The sequence below is a fragment of the Centroberyx gerrardi genome, chromosome 16 (assembly GCF_048128805.1).
Source record: "Centroberyx gerrardi isolate f3 chromosome 16, fCenGer3.hap1.cur.20231027, whole genome shotgun sequence".
Classification (NCBI taxonomy): Eukaryota; Metazoa; Chordata; class Actinopteri; order Beryciformes; family Berycidae; genus Centroberyx; species Centroberyx gerrardi.
This window is the reverse complement of record NC_136012.1, coordinates 12730491-12748007: the sequence shown is the minus strand read 5'-3', so window position 1 is coordinate 12748007 and position 17517 is coordinate 12730491. Positions and strand designations below refer to the sequence as shown.

The window sequence follows — 17517 nt, the reverse complement described above, 5'->3', positions numbered from 1 at the left end:
GGACTCGAAAATAAGCCTGATGGCTACCAAGAGGCTAGTCTGCTAAAATTCAATCTTGTCCTGTTCCCTCACTTATCAAGGAGATACTTTAGAGCCATGTGGTTAGGAAACTGAATAGATCTGACATGAGATTTAAAAATGTGCAGCATTTGAAATCTATTACAACATTGTGCTTTTATGGATCTATAGTCTAATACACAATAGTATTAAACATAGCATTGCTTTGTGTAAGAATAACAATTGTAATTGAAAATGCTACATTCAGTCACCAATAACAGTAGAATAACAAGCTTCACTTCAAACCAGCTACTCTAGGGAACAGCTCCGATCCAGTGGGATTTCTCTGAAAACACTGACGACCTAAAATAAAGTTACTTATACAGTAATATATGTAAATAGATATATCTTCTTAAACATTAAACACCTTACAAAAATCACAGACCGTGATGAGCAAAAGATGCAGTGTAATTAAATCAATGTTCACAAGCATTTTTATCTATTTTTACTTAAAATTGAAACCTGCGCATTAATAGGACTAAATATTTTAATCACCGACCAGGTCCTTAATACTGTTAAAGTCATTTTAAAAGTTTCATAATCTTGATTGGTGAAAGATTTTCTAAACGCTGCTTGTGACTTTTGTGACTCTTGTAGTCTACCTTTTTCATTCTTGTCCCTGATTTTAAAACTGGCCAATGATTTGGAGTGAATCTGTCATGTCGCTGTAGTCACTCAGATGAGATCAGCCTAGAATTCAAGTTCTCACAATAAAATGGCAATGGATGCGGCACACAAAGGCCACCATTTCTATACACCAACACAACAGGTGCAAAAAGATGGTAGCCTTTTAGATAAAAGCCATCTGTTACTCGGGCCCGTCCCACAGTACAACACACACCCAGCATTTGCTCTGGTGTTGCTGTCTGAATGCTTACTACTGTGGGACATGTACAGAAAAAGTAATGACATCAGACTGGCAAGGCTCCATTATTATACACCTGGTTCATCAGGTTCACCAGTCATACACACTGTAACTTATATGTGCGGATGGACCTGCATCTACTAAAGAGTAACTTTGCTTACATGAGGTTGAGGCTGATCCAAGCTTTTAGCTGGTAGCTTCCACATTCCTCAAATTCACCAGGCTAAGATCAAAGTAACTCTGAATAACGATGTAGTCATCAGTAATTTAGCTCACTGGTCACACTGGTCCGTCGGAGTCCAGAGACTGGGCTGCTTTCATGATCAGAAGAGCTTTGCTCTTGGCTCAAGTCCTGAGCCTCCAACTTAAACACTAATTTGGACGTGGATCCTATATCATCCTTGCCTTGAAAGGAATTATTATCTCAAGAGCATTATTTGGCATCTTTTCCCATTATTGATATAGTTGGTCCCCACTGTATAATGATCCATAACTGCCATAGGCTCCCGCTGTATATAAAAATGTACCATAACACCTTGAAAACCTTGGAAGTCCCTACAGTTGATAAAAATGCCATGCAAACTTCAGATGTGTTCCTTTGTGCTATAACAACACAGCGTCTTAAGATGCTGCATAAAGGTACAGAAGACAGGTTTTCACATAAAAAAGGATACCAGACAACAGTCTGTGGTATTAACTCCCATTAAGGCAAGAACGAGTTGTTGATTTTTGAAAAACAAAACAATCACAAACTCCTGGATTAGGGAACTGAAAGCCAGTGTGTTTGTTGAAAAACAATATTGTCTGCAACTGTCCAGCTCTCCTGAATGTAGCCTGGATGACTTCATACACAGATTATTTGACTTTGAAACATAGAAGCCTATGGTCATGTGCCATGATGTGCTTATGAGGAGTGGTTTGTTCATGCATGTTTGGCAAGCAGAATAAATAGTATGATTAACACTGATTATATTAAGATAGATAGATAGCACCGTGTTGGCCCAGCAACGGTTGTCACCATCATAACATCACATTTTATAGGGAGGATCCCTGGTTATTCTTTTCAGATTCATGATCAGTAGTCAAAATGCCTCAAGACTTGCTGAGCGTCACTCATTTGGCAAAAGGAACTCATTGAGTGTAACTGAACGCCATTCTTCTTTGAAACAGCACTATTATGAGTAGGAGGTTGTAATCGTTGAGAGGTCTCGCAAAATCAGCGTGGAGATTTGGCAAATGCATGAACTGCACAGTAAACATCTTTGAGAAATCAATGTTGAATTCTGATTACTTCAGTGATAACGCAGGTCAGGAATAAACCGCCTGCCAGTTTGTTCCCACTTCCCGACTGAACACAACACTAGGTTGGAGAGTATGAAAATGGTTTGGCAGCAACATATGATCAACAAGTCACCAACTTAAAAAATACTGCACAGGAACAAAATAAAAGTCCACTTAAACACTCTCTTATACAGGCCGCTATAACTTGTGATAATAAACATCATCATTTTTCATCAGGCCCAGTATGACAAAATCTTCTCTAGCAATTAAAATAAATCAACATCACATTGACAAAGGCAAACATCTCATTACAAAAAAGACTGAGGTGGGGGGGGGGGTCCTGGGATATCCATCTGAATGGCAGAAATGAGGAGAAGCAAACTTAACTTTGGCACACTGAATGAGGAGGGCCGGCGGAGAGAGAGGCGAGGGTCGAGCCTGCAGCTATGTGTGGCAGTGTTTAGATGAGGGGGCCGGACGCTCATAGCCCTTTGTTGAAGTAGACCCTCTCCACTCCCGGGTGCTTGGCCCGGATTTTCTCCTGCAGCTCCGGCTCCAAACGGCTTACTGACATAGAGCTGGATCAGTGCGGGAAGAGGTGTGGGAGAGCCATGGGAGGAATGGAGGGGGGGGGTGATGGGTAAAATATACAAATATTATACAACAGTCCAGGCAGAAAAAAAATCATGCAAGGTAGGCGTGAATTCAAACAGAGAGGGGGGGGGGCAAGAGGGTGAAGTTAGTAATTCCTCACCGTCAAGATTATACTGTATATGTATATTCTTGAACCGTTCACTCACCTCTTTTGAGGGAACAACGCGCAGCACAGTGGAGTGGCGAACACCAGGCTGAAAAACAACCAACCACACTCCAATGAAACATTTTGATCCTGCGCAGCCCTTGGTGCAACGCGTCCGAACATCGGCTGCGTTCAAAAACTGGCACTCCGAGACCCTGCCACCAAACTGGACCCACTGTAAATTCAGCTTACTGTCAAAGTTGCCTTCCATCTCAGAGTGTTACTGTTTTGGTGGAATTAGAGCGCACTCTGGGAACCGTGGCCAAGAGCGACGCACCACAGCAGCATCACTAAAGGCTTTCTTTCAAACTAAACTAATGATTGATTAACCAATTGTGGAAAAACTGCAAACATCAAATCAATTAACTGCATAAAAACAATTTCCTTCCACATGAAACGTCCACACCATTTTCAACTTGAGACACTGTTTCCCTTAAATGTTTGGAAATGTGTTTAAAAATGAGCTTTTGAATTTGTAACTACATATTTTACTAATGCATAGTAGACGGATTCAGAATGGATTAGGCCTTTCCATGGCATAATGATCTGTGTTACTACAGCTATGATGTGGCATGGAAAAATACTGGCTTGATGACAGGTGAAATCATTTGCTTCTTAAAACAAGTTAAACATAAGTTTCCACATTTAAGGAGAGAAATAAGAGGCAAGAGAAGAATTCAGACTGGAGAGAGACAGCAACAGATACGACAGACAGCTCACTGCAATGTATCACTGTAGACCATTATACTTGCTTAATTCAGACCTATGTATGTTTATGTCAAAGTGCAGCAGATTGATACATTTTGCTGTTGAAACTGAAATTTCCTCCGGGGGAAGAATGCTGCCAGGCCAGATTCCTCCACCATGGCTCTGTAACGGCCTCTGGGCTGAATTTCAGACGTTGTGAAATCCTAACAACGCCCCTGATGCATCAGATACTCAAACGTTAACACCGGTAGCAAAATGCTGTCTAGCTGAGTTTGTTAACATGCTAGCTGCCACTCTGCACAGTGAAAATAATTCCTCCTCAACTCACCATGTTATTTTAATGCACATGCTAACTAGAGTCTGGCACACATTTTCAGCTTCCCTTTGTTATGTCTGCTGTCTGGACTAGTTTCTGAACCCTCTGATATTTCTCACTTTATTCTAATGTAACTTGAATGAAATCATTTTTCACTTCCAAGGAAGGAAAACAATTGTAATTCTGTCAAAAAGAGAGCTATTCACTATGGCAAATTGATATAAACCCGAGGATTATTTGACTTTCATACACGTCATAAGAATTTAGACTGAAATTTAAAAAGAACTGCAAATGCTGGCTTATCAGCGGACCATCTTTGACCACTCACCAGAATCCCACCAGGCTGACTTGAATAGGTGCACTCATCCATGGGAACTTCTGAAAAGACCAGGCAGAAAAACCAATGAGGGACACAAAAGCAGTGGTGGATTCCACTAGTGGAGTGGCCTCATGTCCTCAGAGCTATTCATTCATCTGATGTGTAATTACTAAAAGGGAACTGAGTGGTACAGACAGTATGGCACTTTAGGTTCCCACCTTTTTGTTTAAACAATTCGGCTATTTTGAATCGGTGAGGATGAAGAAAGAGTTCAGGGAGCAACTGTAGCAAATGTTAATTCTCCATAATTTGTGTCTTTCTGGATGCAAGAATTCAAATACGCTTACCTTCAGAAAGGCCTTCTTTTCCAAATAGTTCATTAAAAATGGAGGGATAGCTGAAAACGGAACATTAAAATGTCAATGCACAATGCAGACATTTCCAACTAAAAGTGGTGATAAATTGCTACTTCGATTAGGCTGCTTTGTTTTTAATTAAATCACTCAACAGGCGGCCAGACAGGAGTTAAATAACCACAGCAGGTGCCTAATTGGACTGATCATAGCGGGTTATTCATACCCATTCCTGGAGAAGCCATGAGGATTCTTGAGACCACAACCTGAGAGATCGCCTGTTGGGCGGCTTTCGTTGACTCTCCTAACCTGTTGTCATTCTCATCTGTTATGGGAATGCCATGTTTCAGTTCTCTGAAGAGAGGGAGTAAACCAAATTAAACCACATTAATTAAAATACCTTTCCTTGGACCTACTTATTGGAACGGCCTTATAATCGTTGTTATCAGTGTGATATACAGTATGAGTATTGTGCATTTGCCGTATGTTTACCATACCTTTGTCTCATCAATGGGATGTTGATACAGTTAGCAGCGGCTACAGCAGCAAATGGGACAAATCGTCCAAATAGGGGTGAGACGTGCTACAGCAGGAGAAAACAGATGAAAAGAGGAGCGAATGAGTGAAACAGAATCTGTTCATCACTTGGCTAATCCATATGTAAGATATTGCACATTAGTTAGAAATATTCCACTATAAATGAGGATGTATCACACAGAGTCACTATAAAAGCAGGCAGGACGACTACTCTTGGTCCGATCGCCGAAGCATGACTCTATTTAAAGATAATATGGCCCCTCTATGACAAAGAGACTATTTATGCGTGGCTAACTTCATGCCATCACACGCAGGCGGCCGGTGTCAACACATTAATGAGATCTAGAGTGGGGTTACATGGACTGATACCTTTGTTAGTGCATTTAGTCCTAGAGCGGTGGCAACTGCCCCTGTGGTGGCAGACACATAAGCTGTGCCAAGCTGACTGCAAACAAAAAAGTCACCGGTCACATGAGCTGTACACACAAAAAACTGTTTAATTAAAGGGTTAATATGCGCTCAATGTCGGTGCCATGATGTCAGCCTCTTACCTAACTGTGATAGGTGCGTCCCCGCTCCTGTTGGTGTAATTGACTATGGCGTTGAAAGACTGATTGATCCACTGCCACAACACGACTGCTGGAGTCGTCCTGCAGGTAGAGAACAGCACAGCTACTATCAGGGCCGGTGCAGAAGTGAGGATTTTATTTTATAAGCTTTCCTGGACAATACTCGAATAATTAGATAATCCTGTAAACACAGCGCAGGATCGGTGACTGCTTCCAGACCGTTTTGATCATTTTAATCCTTTACACTGATTGAAGGAGAAAAGCTCTCACTTGTAGAATGTCATCATGCAGCCGGTGATGGTCATGTTCATGGGGACCTGCGCTGACATGCGGCCGATCAGGATCATCTTCTCCCCGGTGTCGGGGTGGAACGCCGAGTCGAAAATATATTTAGCTCTCCACAGTTCATCCTCTGTCAGTCCTGGGGAGACTACACCTTTCCTGGGAGACAGTAAAGTTAACATGTTACAGCAAATTAGTCTCCTGCACTGCTCAGTAACAACACTGTATTCTGGTTTTTGGTGAATTTGGTGCCGTTTTGTAGTAGATCTAGCCTGGTTTACCTGTAGTCACTGATGATTTTGTGTGCGTTCTCTAGTTGTTCGTTGGTGAGGAGGATGTTCCTGGGGTCTGTGACGGTGAAGAAGTGTTTGGCCCGGCCCATGAATGTGCTCTGGTCCCACCGAGGCTCCTTGATGTTTATGGAGGTGGATAGCTCTGCTGCCATGTTTATCTGGGGAAAAGGAAAATGTAATAATATTTGTCTCAGTTATATTAGAGGTTAGAGGATATTCAGTAGCCTACTTTTGGATTTAAAAAAAAGTGGAAGCAGTGATGGGAATCTGAGATAAACTTGCACAAGACAGGCCTAAATTCCCAGCACTGGAACTTGAACTCTCAGATAGATAGATAGATAGAAATAGAAATAAAGATGTGCCTCGACAGTTGGCAAGTTTTTCTGTTAAAAACTCTGAATCAGAATCTCAAAAGTACATTGAAACTGATACTGATACTATTTCTGGCTTATAGATTACTAATAAAACCTCTACACACTAGGGAAGTTCCAGCCCTTCCTCTTTTTCTGTTGCAGTCACAGATCAATGAAGGAGGACTCATGAAAAAAAATGCTCCTTTCTGAATTGCCACGCTGCTGATTCAGCATAATGTTGCTATGGTGATGGCTGACCTGACACAAGGGTTCTGAAGCGCTAAATTGCAAAGCCCTATTACGGGAACACACCAACCCCCAAACTGTGGCTGGAGAGCCGCTCTTCAAAAGTGACAAAGCCTTATATGCATGAACTGTATGTATGTTGTGAACGACTGAATAAATGATTCATTAACTGTATCAATAAGCTACAAATGGCAGTGGAGTACAGTGAGCAGAACACAGTGGGCTTATGCAATATTTGGGTTTAGTTATCACTGCTGCTGAATATTTCATAAAAAATTCCCAATATTGTGTAAGGAATATATTTCACAATTTGCAAGAGATAAGATTGGGCTAATTACAAAAACACCAGCTATGCATATGTGCATGCATGCCTATTCTTTCCAATGAAAGACAGAAAGTGTAGGACCATGTAACCCAGTCTGATCTGGTTTTTAACCATTTGTTCCATGTTGCAAAGGAACAACTGGGAGACATGACCTGGGGATATAGGAGAGGGTCTCTCTGAGGGAAAACAAGTCATTTTGTAGTGTGTGCAAGGGTCTGCAGGATGATGAAACTCCCCCAGAAATTGCACCAAAGATGGCTGCTGGATTGACAATAAAACAGAGAAATCCCCTCTACAACTGGCGGCTGTGGAGTGCAGCAGGCGGTGCTGTCTCTTTAAATTGAATTAAAGTCCATGGGGTTCTCACGAGATGGCAACAAAGCACCCCCTTCTCCTAGCTTATCCAATACATGCACTACACCACTGGCCTCTGTATGTGTGAACTGGACTTTTTAGAATGGTTGCATGACATAAGTGTCAAACCCCAATAAATAGCTTCATTACAATGCTATGCATTATTAGTGCAAGTGACATTAGAGGGCTGAACTTTGGACAGCGACGGCCTCTGATCTATAAACCCTCAGCGGCTCCTGCCTTACTCTCAACCAATCAAACACGGCCTGCGTGGCTACACATTAACCTGCATTTCACAACAACTCCTTATAACCAAGCATATCATACATTTTATATGTATTGCACTTGATTTGGCTGATATTTTAAACGTTCACTCCTCAGATAGCCGACGTGTATGACTGCGAAAAAGCAGTTTAGTGTATTCAAATTGGTCGAAGGATAACAGGCAGTGTGACAGGATATCATTAATTGTTCAACCCGACGTAGACCAGTCAAATCTGGACCAAATCACTGCAAGTGGAGATGTTTCAGCATCAGGTCTATGGGCAAGGCGCTGAAACCTACCCATCTTAAAGGAAATGTATTATCATTTTTAAACGGCCTATTAGTCACGGCATCTGTCCAGCCCAATTGTCCAGCTGTGCGCCCCAAATTCAACTAGTATCAGCCTGCCACATCCACAAATCCAGTTGGCAGCCTCTTCTCAAGCAGCCAAACATATGATGACTGTTCCCGACGCGAGGCAGAAAGTGCATGCTGGTCCCTCAATGTCAGCGTGTTTTATATGTTATATATATATATATGAAAAGATATGTTACTTACTGCACTGTGAGCTCCAGCAGTCCGCAAGAGGTGTCCCTGAAAGGCTCAAGCAAGCTAATTTTACATGCAGCAGCGTCAGCACGCGACGAGCAAACAGCGACAGTTCCGCCAGTGGAAGGAATCTCACTGAGAAAATAAAAGCCCTGCCATACATCAGCGGTTCAGGTGAAAAAGGACGGTTTAATTTGTAATAGGTAATGTATAGAAAATGCTTGATTCTTTTCTGTAGGCTTATAATGTGTTTATATGAGATAAACATTGAAGCAGGGACAAATACCAATGAAGTTATATTTCAATTTCAGCTGGTCCTTACATGCGGCTTTTATTTTCAGCAGTGAACTGGCTCTCACATCCGTTACCGCTTTGACATTTTCGCGAAATTTACTCGCATGCAGTAAATTACAGGCAGTAAATTATTAATAATTGATAACAAAAGTTTGCAGGGTTTTCACTTTTCCCCCCCCAACACGTAATCACCACGCAGAGCAGACTGGCATTATCAGACAACAGGAGTGTCTTGTGGAGAAATAGGCGTCTCGTCTGACATTAAAAGGCAGAAACAGAGCCAAGCCTTGTCTGGTTCATGTAACGTTACAAGAGATAGCAGGATTGCTCACCGCTGCTTCTGACATGGTTTGAAATGACCTTTGCGCAAACCTACAGTCCATCGCTTCATAACTCTGATGTAATACCCAGTATAACCATGTGAAATATTGCTGTCTAATTAGATTCCCTAATAACCTGCACATGTACAGTAGAGGACATTGATTAGCAGAATTGATCATCAGCAGCTTTTTGGACGTCTATCTCCATCTAGTGGTGATTAATCATAGACTTCTAGACAGCTGTGGGGGGAAGAAATGCCAAAAAGAAATGTACATGAATGACGTTAATGACGAAGCAACTTTAATCTTTATTTCATATAGCTGGGGCTGCAAAACATTAAGTTATTTTTTTTTTCCTTTACAATTTATGTCATTTGTACCGATATTGCCTATTGAAATGAAATACATTAACTCCCATATGAGACAGCAGAGCAAAAAGAGGGCTACTTACACTAGAATAGGATATAAAAAGAATGTAGTTTGTCAGTGCCATGTGATAAAAATCAAATACAAAAGTGCAAAGAGAACAAATTCATTTCTGACGTCTAACCCTATCATCTCACTTCACAAAATAAATTGTTGCGCTTCAGTTACAAAAAAAAAAAGTTCACATTATATTTACTGCAACCTTTGATTTGAGGCCATGCCAAGTGAAAGATGCAGCTTATATACTGTATATGGCAACACACTCTGGTCATCATTAACATCCTAACACAAAAGTTACTTACATTTAGGCATTATTCTCAGCATTAGTTCATTCATTGCGGATATATTTTTCCTGACAAAACCAGCAGGTATTGTGACTGTATTGTTCATACTGACAATCATTTTCTAGCAATAAAAACATCATGCACAGAGAGGAAAAAGTTGAAAGGATGGTGGTGGTCTTAGCTAGGTGTGATATTTTCCATTTCATTGTGATTATGGCACACATTTTTTGGTCCATGGGGTAATGAATGCTTCATTTGTCAAACCTCTGTGTAACGTGTTGCCATTCCCCCCACCTTCCTCTAACTGACTGCAACAACTTTTCAGGCGTGGAGATTTTTACAGGAAGTAGTCGGGAGTGCGTCGGGTCACGTGGGGTTCTCCTCTGCGCGGGGCAGGGTCAAACTGTAGGCTGAAACACAAGAGGGGCAGCACTCACCATCAATTCACATTTTGATGTTTATCATGAGTATGAATCACATTTAAGACTGCGCCACATATCCACAACAAAAATACACACGCATCTGTATTCATAGTAGAAGACTTTACTTACAAGGAGTATTTCAATGTGTCATCAAGCTCCATGATTGCTGCCTGGTTTCCACAACGATAACAATAGTTTGGTGCACTGAAGATCGTCACTACATTACGGTCGTGGCACCAGTTATAACCCTACGTCAAGAGATGAAAGGCTTTTTAGAATTCATCGCATGATAATGTAGTAGCCGCATGTGTTGTGCCTCTAGGGGAAAATATTAGGATTTGCTATCCTTGGGTAAACAAGGTCAAAGTACCTCCATCACCAGCTGGTGGGCTCTTGAGACCAGAGTCAGGCCATTTGCATGGTTGAAGGTCTCGGAGATGTCCTGCCCGAAGGTGTAGCCTGCACCACGGGGGGAGATGCCCCAGCCGCCACGGTCATCCGGGTCCGACCACAACAAGTCACACATTGGACCCTAAAACATGGACAAAATGGCAATGTTACTGAAGTTAACTCTATTGTGACACACAATCTCATAATTCAATATGAAGAGGTGCAACAGTGGTATACAGTAGATCTATAGACTTTAGTATGGAGTCTACTGAGCGGGCATGATGAGCAGAATATGCAGCGATGCAAAAAGTGTGTACTTGTTGGATTGTCCTTGCAGATACTTCTAAAGCAAAGCATTTCAACTGCAAATTTATGAATATCAATCTTCGTACATCCATATGCTATGACAGTGGATTACAGAAATCAACAATTAGTAAGGGCAGTCAAGAGAAAAGCCTCCGCTGTCAAATTACTGTAGAATTCACTGCATGTACCTCATGAGGAACCTCCTGCAGGCGATCCAGCGCTCTGATGTGTTCCAGTGTGTCTATTGAAGGAGACAATCCTCCATGGAGGCAGAAAATCTGAAAGATGATGAGATGAAACACAGCTCATTATGTCTGTGGTTTACACAGTAAGTCACGTATCCCATATTTGAATGCCCCATCTCACCTGGTTATCTACCAGCGCAGTGAGGGGCAGATAGTCAAACAGGTCTGTGAAGTACTTCCAAACATTGGCATTTCCATATTTCCTCAAGCACTCGTCGTAGAAGCCATACACCTGTGTGATCTGCCTGCTCTCGTGGTTCCCTCTAAGGATTGTGATTCGTTCACGGTACCTTACCTGAAAACATGACATATATTATCAAAAAAGGCAAGGATGATCAATCATTAACACCACCTGTACTCCAACATAATATTATAGACTCCCAATTGTAGTTGGCTTGTTTATATCAACATGATAGTATTGGTGGTATCGTTTCAATACTTTACCTTAAGAGATACCAGAAGTGTGACCGTTTCCACAGAATAGTAGCCCCTGTCTACATAGTCTCCCATGAAGAGGTAGTTGGTGTCTGGAGACTTGCCCCCGATCTTGAACAGCTCCATCAGGTCATGGAACTGACCGTGGACGTCTCCGCAGACGGTCACTGGACATCTCACCTCCTGCACGTTGGACTCCTTCGTCAGGATCTCCTTGGCCTAAAAAGAGGATTGAGAAAACATAAGGTGAGGCTGATAAACAGGTGATGAAAAGGGAGATGTCATTTTTGAGTGCAGTATGGGCTTGTGCTGTAAAAGCCTTTTTTTTTAGGCCAAACACATAATATTTATCCTGTCTTGAATTGAGAGTAGATTCCTCTATGCTGTGTTAGTGCCAGTTCACTAAAGTGGCGCACACAGTGAAGAGGTACAAGGGAGTGGGCGTAGCTAGGGAAAACAGAGTTGCTGGCTCCCTCCTCCATCTTCTTGGCGAGTGGTTTCTAGCCTCAACAGCGGCACTGCATGCAACTGAAACCAAATGGTGTGCTCCAAAGCAAAGCCACAAGAGCATCGCCTCCCTAGGTTAACAATTCTTCCATTAAGATGTATGAACTAACGTTACAAGATACAATAGTTTGTTAGCATCTATGGGGAGCTAACGACAGCAACTAATGGTTAGCTAGCCGACGTTAGCTACCTTCAACGTTACTGCGCTAACCCACCTTTTCGCAGAGGACTTTCACTTGATTTTCTGATAGCTGTTTGCATTCATTCAGCTGTTCAATCCATCCGTCCAGCTCCTTGGTGAATGACTTGTCGTCCATGCCTGGTTTGGCGTCAGCTAGCGAGCCAGCTAGCTTTAGTTACCTAACGAAAACCACTTGCTACGTTTTATGGCCGAGCTACGCTACGTGCTAGCAGGCTCTGGTCATTCGCAGCCCGTGTGTGTGTGTGCTCTGCTCTCCAAAATGAATGCGTCAACTGCCTGGACAGATTGCGTCCCTGCAATTTCGTCCCGACCGACCTATCCAACTTACATGATACAGAAATTATTTTGTTTCTCGACGTTTAACGGTCAAGTAAATGCGAAGTAGCTGATGTTATCGTAAACACGAAAACTAGCTTAGAAAATTTGCAGACCCAGCCCTGCTGTTTCTTGTCCGAGCAACAAACTGTGTTTACGTCACCACCTCTCTGGCCGGGCCCCTCAGTGGGTTGCTGGTCTGTGCTGCCCCCTGCTGGATTCAAGAGGCAACCTGCAGGGCTGCGTGGCTAAAGGTTTCTGTCATTACTGGAGGGGTGGGGGAAGGGCGACTACAGGTCAATACTGACAGCTGAACGCAACCAAAGGCACACAAACAACAATCATATATGATTGAAGATTGCAATTTGCACAAAGATGGATGCTACAACGTTGCTACCCATGATTATCTGATAAGTTTGGGACATGCCTCTTCATAGCATCATGAAGTCAAAGCCATCAGGTGCGCAGTTTAAAAAAAAGAAAAGAAAAAGAGGGGAAAGACATATGTACGCCATCTGTCATTGTCATATTCTGTGATTTTTGACTTGCAAAATCAAGAAAAGTTGGTAACTACTCTAGAGATTTCTAGCTAGTTAGCTAGCCTATCACTCAGCTTCTCTTTAAACAAATTTTGTGGTGCACATAAAAAAAAGTTTGTTCCACCACTGACTTGCTCCTACTTCACCACGGGTTCAGCAGCTCCAGTTTTCACATTTTAATAAGTCATGATAACTTCACACCTAGCTACTTTAATTCAAGACTTTGGGTTGCATATGGTGTGTGTGTTTGGTGCATTATGATATCTAACTGGATCAGAAGTGCAAGAGTACAGATGGAACAAAAACTTGCAGGACAGGGGCTTCTTGAGGACTGGGTGAGGAAACACTGTCCTCGGGCGCTAATAATGTCAGTATCCATGTGGATGTCACTGAATCCCTATTTGAATAATTAGAAGGTGGTGAATTGACATCACATTCTTCCTACAGTGCAATGATTGCCAACAGTCGACACATGCACGCAAACTACATTAACCATAACAGGATGTAGTTGTCTGAAACGCACATGCGCATTACGTTCTACCCTAGACAGCTGTAGGAGAAAATGGCAGCACTCATGCTAGGACAGCAGGTAAGACATTCAATGATTTTGGTGATTTCATCTTTTTAAATAGCTCGCACTCGAATATTTTCAGTGTAAAAACTTAACTTTATTCTTGAATTCCTTTTGGAGGCGAGGAAGCAGCGCTAAATGTCTATCAAGTGTTCACGAGGCATTGCGCTTGAATGACTGCTAACATGTTAGCTAACCAGCTAGCTGTCTGTAACGTCTCAGTGCTTGCATACTCAGAGTCAGTACATGTTTAACTAGCTAAGTTCTGGTCTCTGTGTTGAAATGACTCCTATTCTTCTCTCCAGGCCCGCCAGTTCAGCACGTCTGTGATCAGACCTGTATCAAAACTGGTCAAGGTAAGTAAGCTGCATAGTTTAAGTTTTCCACACACGGGAAATAATCACCCTGGCTGTACAGTTTGTAACAGCAGTAGCTGCTAGTAGTAATTCAGTGTACCGGTCTACCTTCTCCATATCTGTCTCTCTCTCCCTTCAGCCTCCCATCCAGGTGTATGGAGTGGAGGGCCGCTATGCCACCGCTCTGTTCTCAGCTGCCAGCAAGCAGAACAAGCTGGATCAGGTGGAGCAGGAGCTGGGCAAAGTGTCTGTAAGTCAAGAAACTGGACACACACAAGTTAGCAATGTTTCAGCAAGGGGGTGTCAGCTCATAACTGCAGTTTAATGATTACAAGTCAATAGCTGGTAAAGGTAATTTGTTTCCTTGGCATTTATTCATGCTATTATGCTAATGCATGATGACTGGATGATAAGAAGTCCAAATGGGCTGCATATCTGAGGAATGAAGCCATCACAGCAATGGCCTCAATTATGATCTGGTCTCATACAGTGTCTAGTAAGAAGATTTTATATTTTGTAAATCCAAGCAGTTTCAGCCTGAATGACCTTCATGACATCAAGGACATTAACTCAGTGTGCCATTTTCTCCCTCAGGGCCTGATCAAGGACCCCAAACTGTCAGGCATTGTAATGAATCCCCATGTGAAGCGCAACATCAAACAGAAGACCTTCACTGATGCTCTGGTGAAAGCTAAGCTCTCCCCCATCACCGTCAACCTCATCAGTGAGTCGTCATTGATCAGGGCTAAGTGGCTTTGGGTCACTGCTTTAGCAAGTGGAGATGCTGGAGCTGCATTATTACTTTGTAATCACTTTGTAATTCAAACAGTTTGGGCATTCGAGGACACTAATGTTTAGTTATTTTAAGAGTAGGGGTATAGAGGTATCGTTGCAAAAAACAAACTTAAAATAATTTATTTGGGCCTTTTAGTTTTTAGGTAACGGAGATCATTGGATTTCAAACTGACACTTCCTTATTTTGTCACCTTCAATTTTCTCCTAACCATTACAGATAGAATAGGGAGTCTTTTTGATCAAAATTAATGTAGAAATCCTGGTAACTAGTAATAGTACTTGCATCATTCACATTTTACCATTTGCATTCTCACCAAAAGTCTCCTGACGCCCACAAATTAGCCATTTGACAGTATTACAGGTATGTACACTAAGACCAAACGTTAATTTAAAGTGCAAAATTTTCTAAAAATAGAAACGGAACATAGTGAACTTGGTTCCTTTTTCCCCCAGAATCTCACCAATATTTATTTTCTTCTCTTGTCTGTCAACCTCCATTCCATGTCCCTATCTACTGTTTTTCTTTCGGCTCTGGCTTCAGTCATGTTCTCAAACAATGATCTGTTTTTATGGTTGATGCCAAATTGAAATATAACACAAACTGAGGTAGAATGGGGTGAACTAGCATGATCTTGACCACCATGGCCTTGCAAGTTTAAAACGGGATGGATATTTCCGTTTATAGACACACACTCAAAATTTTAAATGGGCGGACTCTGTAGCCAATCAGGAATGTGTGAATCTACTGGAAGTCTTTCTTAGCATTCTTTGACCTCTAAGGATGTTGGAGGCAAAAAATCCAACTCTCAGAGCCAAGATCAGATGAGCTATTATACAACCAGTTAGCATTTCTGTCATTTTGTGGAGTCTTACAGTCTATCCATGTTTTTCAAGAAACAGCAGTAGCCAGCACAAAGATGGATTAATTTTTGTTCTACAAGGTTTTCAGTCATTCACTGCAAACAAATAATGGAAAAAATAATAAAAATCAGTCCTCAACTGTTAGACCCGCAGTGCATTACTTAACAAAGCCTGTGGTTCGCAGTCAATATAGGCTGAATGCCGCAGGTGTGTAGCGCCGTCTCAGCGCAGCCTTGGAGATATCTGAAGGAGAACTAGAAGTTAAAAAAGATAAATGCATAAATTACAGAATTCAGGGGAAATTGAGTGTGATCTATTACCTCTACATGTTTGTTGTAAGTGCATTTACCACATAAAAACAAACAATTGTTTTTGTTTTTTCAGTTTTCTGCACTTATGTTTAGAATTGTGACATTTATGTAAGTGAAACATTATAGGAGAACCAGTTCAGATAAAATCACAATTATTATTATTTTTTTTTTTATTACATACAAGTGCTGGTACACCGTATAACACTAGTTTATTACTACTCAAGACCATCTTTTTTCCAGAGAAAAAAAGTTGCAAATGTTTAAATGTAAAAGTGGTAAACACCCCGGCCCAAAAAAACAAACATGTGTGTCTCTTGTTTTTTGTTGTGCAGATGTTTTGGCTGACAATGGCCGTCTGACTTTAACTGCTGATGTCATCTCTGCCTTTGGCAAGATGATGAGCGCCCACCGTGGAGAGGTCATCTGCTCCGTCACCACTGCTCAGGTAGGAAACAGATGGCCACCGACATGTGGCGTACGAGCGTAAACACACTCCTGCACCTCCTTCTACAAAACTTGTCACATCATAATAAACGGCCCCTATTATGTATCAGCCGTGGGCAAGTTATTCATTTTATGCTCTTTACTTTAGATATATTTACCAGTTCTTTTTGTATCCGTTTCAGCCTTTGGATGAAGCTAATCTTGCCGACCTGAAAGTTGCTCTCAAGGGTTTCCTGCAGAAGGGCGAAACTATCAAGCTGGAGACTAAGGTACAAATTCAGATCTGAGCTCAGAAATATGCCTGAAGGAGAGGGTGTGAATTAATCTTGGTCTAATTTAAAGGGAATGAAAATCTGACGCCCATTCAGTGACTTAGCAGTAACCTAATCATATGTAAGCCGTTTGTGGTTTCAAGTATCCTCTTCTCTTTCACAGTCCGATCCTTCCATCCTGGGCGGCATGATCGTCAGCATCGGGGACAAGTACGTGGACATGTCCACAAAAACCAAGATTCAGAAGATCACCAAGCTCATCAGGGAAACCTAAGTCCTGTGGACTTAAACCTGGGATGGATGGGAGAAGACCAAGGGGGATCCGCTTACAAATGTACATTGCTATTCTAGCACTGCAATTGCTATTCAGCCAGTGTCTATTGTCAAGTTCATATTAATGTATTAAAATCTCAAAAAAATGGAGAATGCCCCTTTGTTGTTATTCAGATATTGTCCAGTCACATTATTCATTTATGACAAATGATAATGCAGATGCTTGGTTGGTTGATTGATTGTTGGGTCAAATTTTAATCCTATCTTTGTTATATTACTGCTGTAGATTTCGACACTTTGCTATAAAGATGCCCTTTTATTTAACATGAACTCAGGTTGGTTGCGAAAAATAAATTTGGCATCAGAGTGTGTGATTCAGGTAACACACCGATCATTTATAAACACTTTCAAAGAAGCTGCTGCGTTTCCTGGAGGCCGCGAGGCGCATGCGCGGTCCATTCTTCTATTTTATTAATTTT

At 41.8% G+C, this 17517-nt stretch overlaps 3 protein-coding genes across 3 annotated transcripts; 1 reads left to right on the top strand and 2 right to left on the bottom strand.

Moving 5' to 3' along the window:
* Positions 1 to 2684: 2684 nt before the first annotated feature.
* Positions 2685 to 8511, bottom strand: sfxn1 (sideroflexin 1). Its single transcript, XM_071916964.2, has 11 exons — positions 8480 to 8511; positions 6368 to 6537; positions 6075 to 6245; positions 5787 to 5885; positions 5605 to 5680; positions 5196 to 5281; positions 4925 to 5052; positions 4693 to 4742; positions 4355 to 4404; positions 3004 to 3051; positions 2685 to 2781 (listed from the first exon to the last, which is right to left on the bottom strand). The coding sequence occupies exons 2-11, from the start codon at positions 6529 to 6531 to the stop codon at positions 2685 to 2687; spliced, it is 969 nt and encodes a 322-aa protein (XP_071773065.1). The 5' UTR covers positions 6532 to 6537; positions 8480 to 8511.
* Positions 8512 to 9363: 852 nt separating this feature from the next.
* On the bottom strand, positions 9364 to 12780 carry LOC139925566 (serine/threonine-protein phosphatase 2A catalytic subunit alpha isoform-like). The gene is made up of 7 exons (XM_071916993.2): positions 12315 to 12780; positions 11602 to 11811; positions 11279 to 11452; positions 11101 to 11190; positions 10587 to 10748; positions 10346 to 10464; positions 9364 to 10204 (listed from the first exon to the last, which is right to left on the bottom strand). Exons 1-7 carry the CDS (start codon positions 12414 to 12416, stop codon positions 10132 to 10134), a joined length of 930 nt encoding a protein of 309 aa, XP_071773094.1. The 5' UTR covers positions 12417 to 12780; the 3' UTR covers positions 9364 to 10131.
* Positions 12781 to 13671: 891 nt separating this feature from the next.
* Positions 13672 to 17191, top strand: LOC139925547 (ATP synthase peripheral stalk subunit OSCP, mitochondrial-like). The gene is made up of 7 exons (XM_071916972.2): positions 13672 to 13744; positions 14032 to 14082; positions 14222 to 14332; positions 14677 to 14806; positions 16382 to 16494; positions 16676 to 16762; positions 16929 to 17191. Exons 1-7 carry the CDS (start codon positions 13718 to 13720, stop codon positions 17037 to 17039), a joined length of 630 nt encoding a protein of 209 aa, XP_071773073.1. The 5' UTR covers positions 13672 to 13717; the 3' UTR covers positions 17040 to 17191.
* Positions 17192 to 17517: the final 326 nt, after the last annotated feature.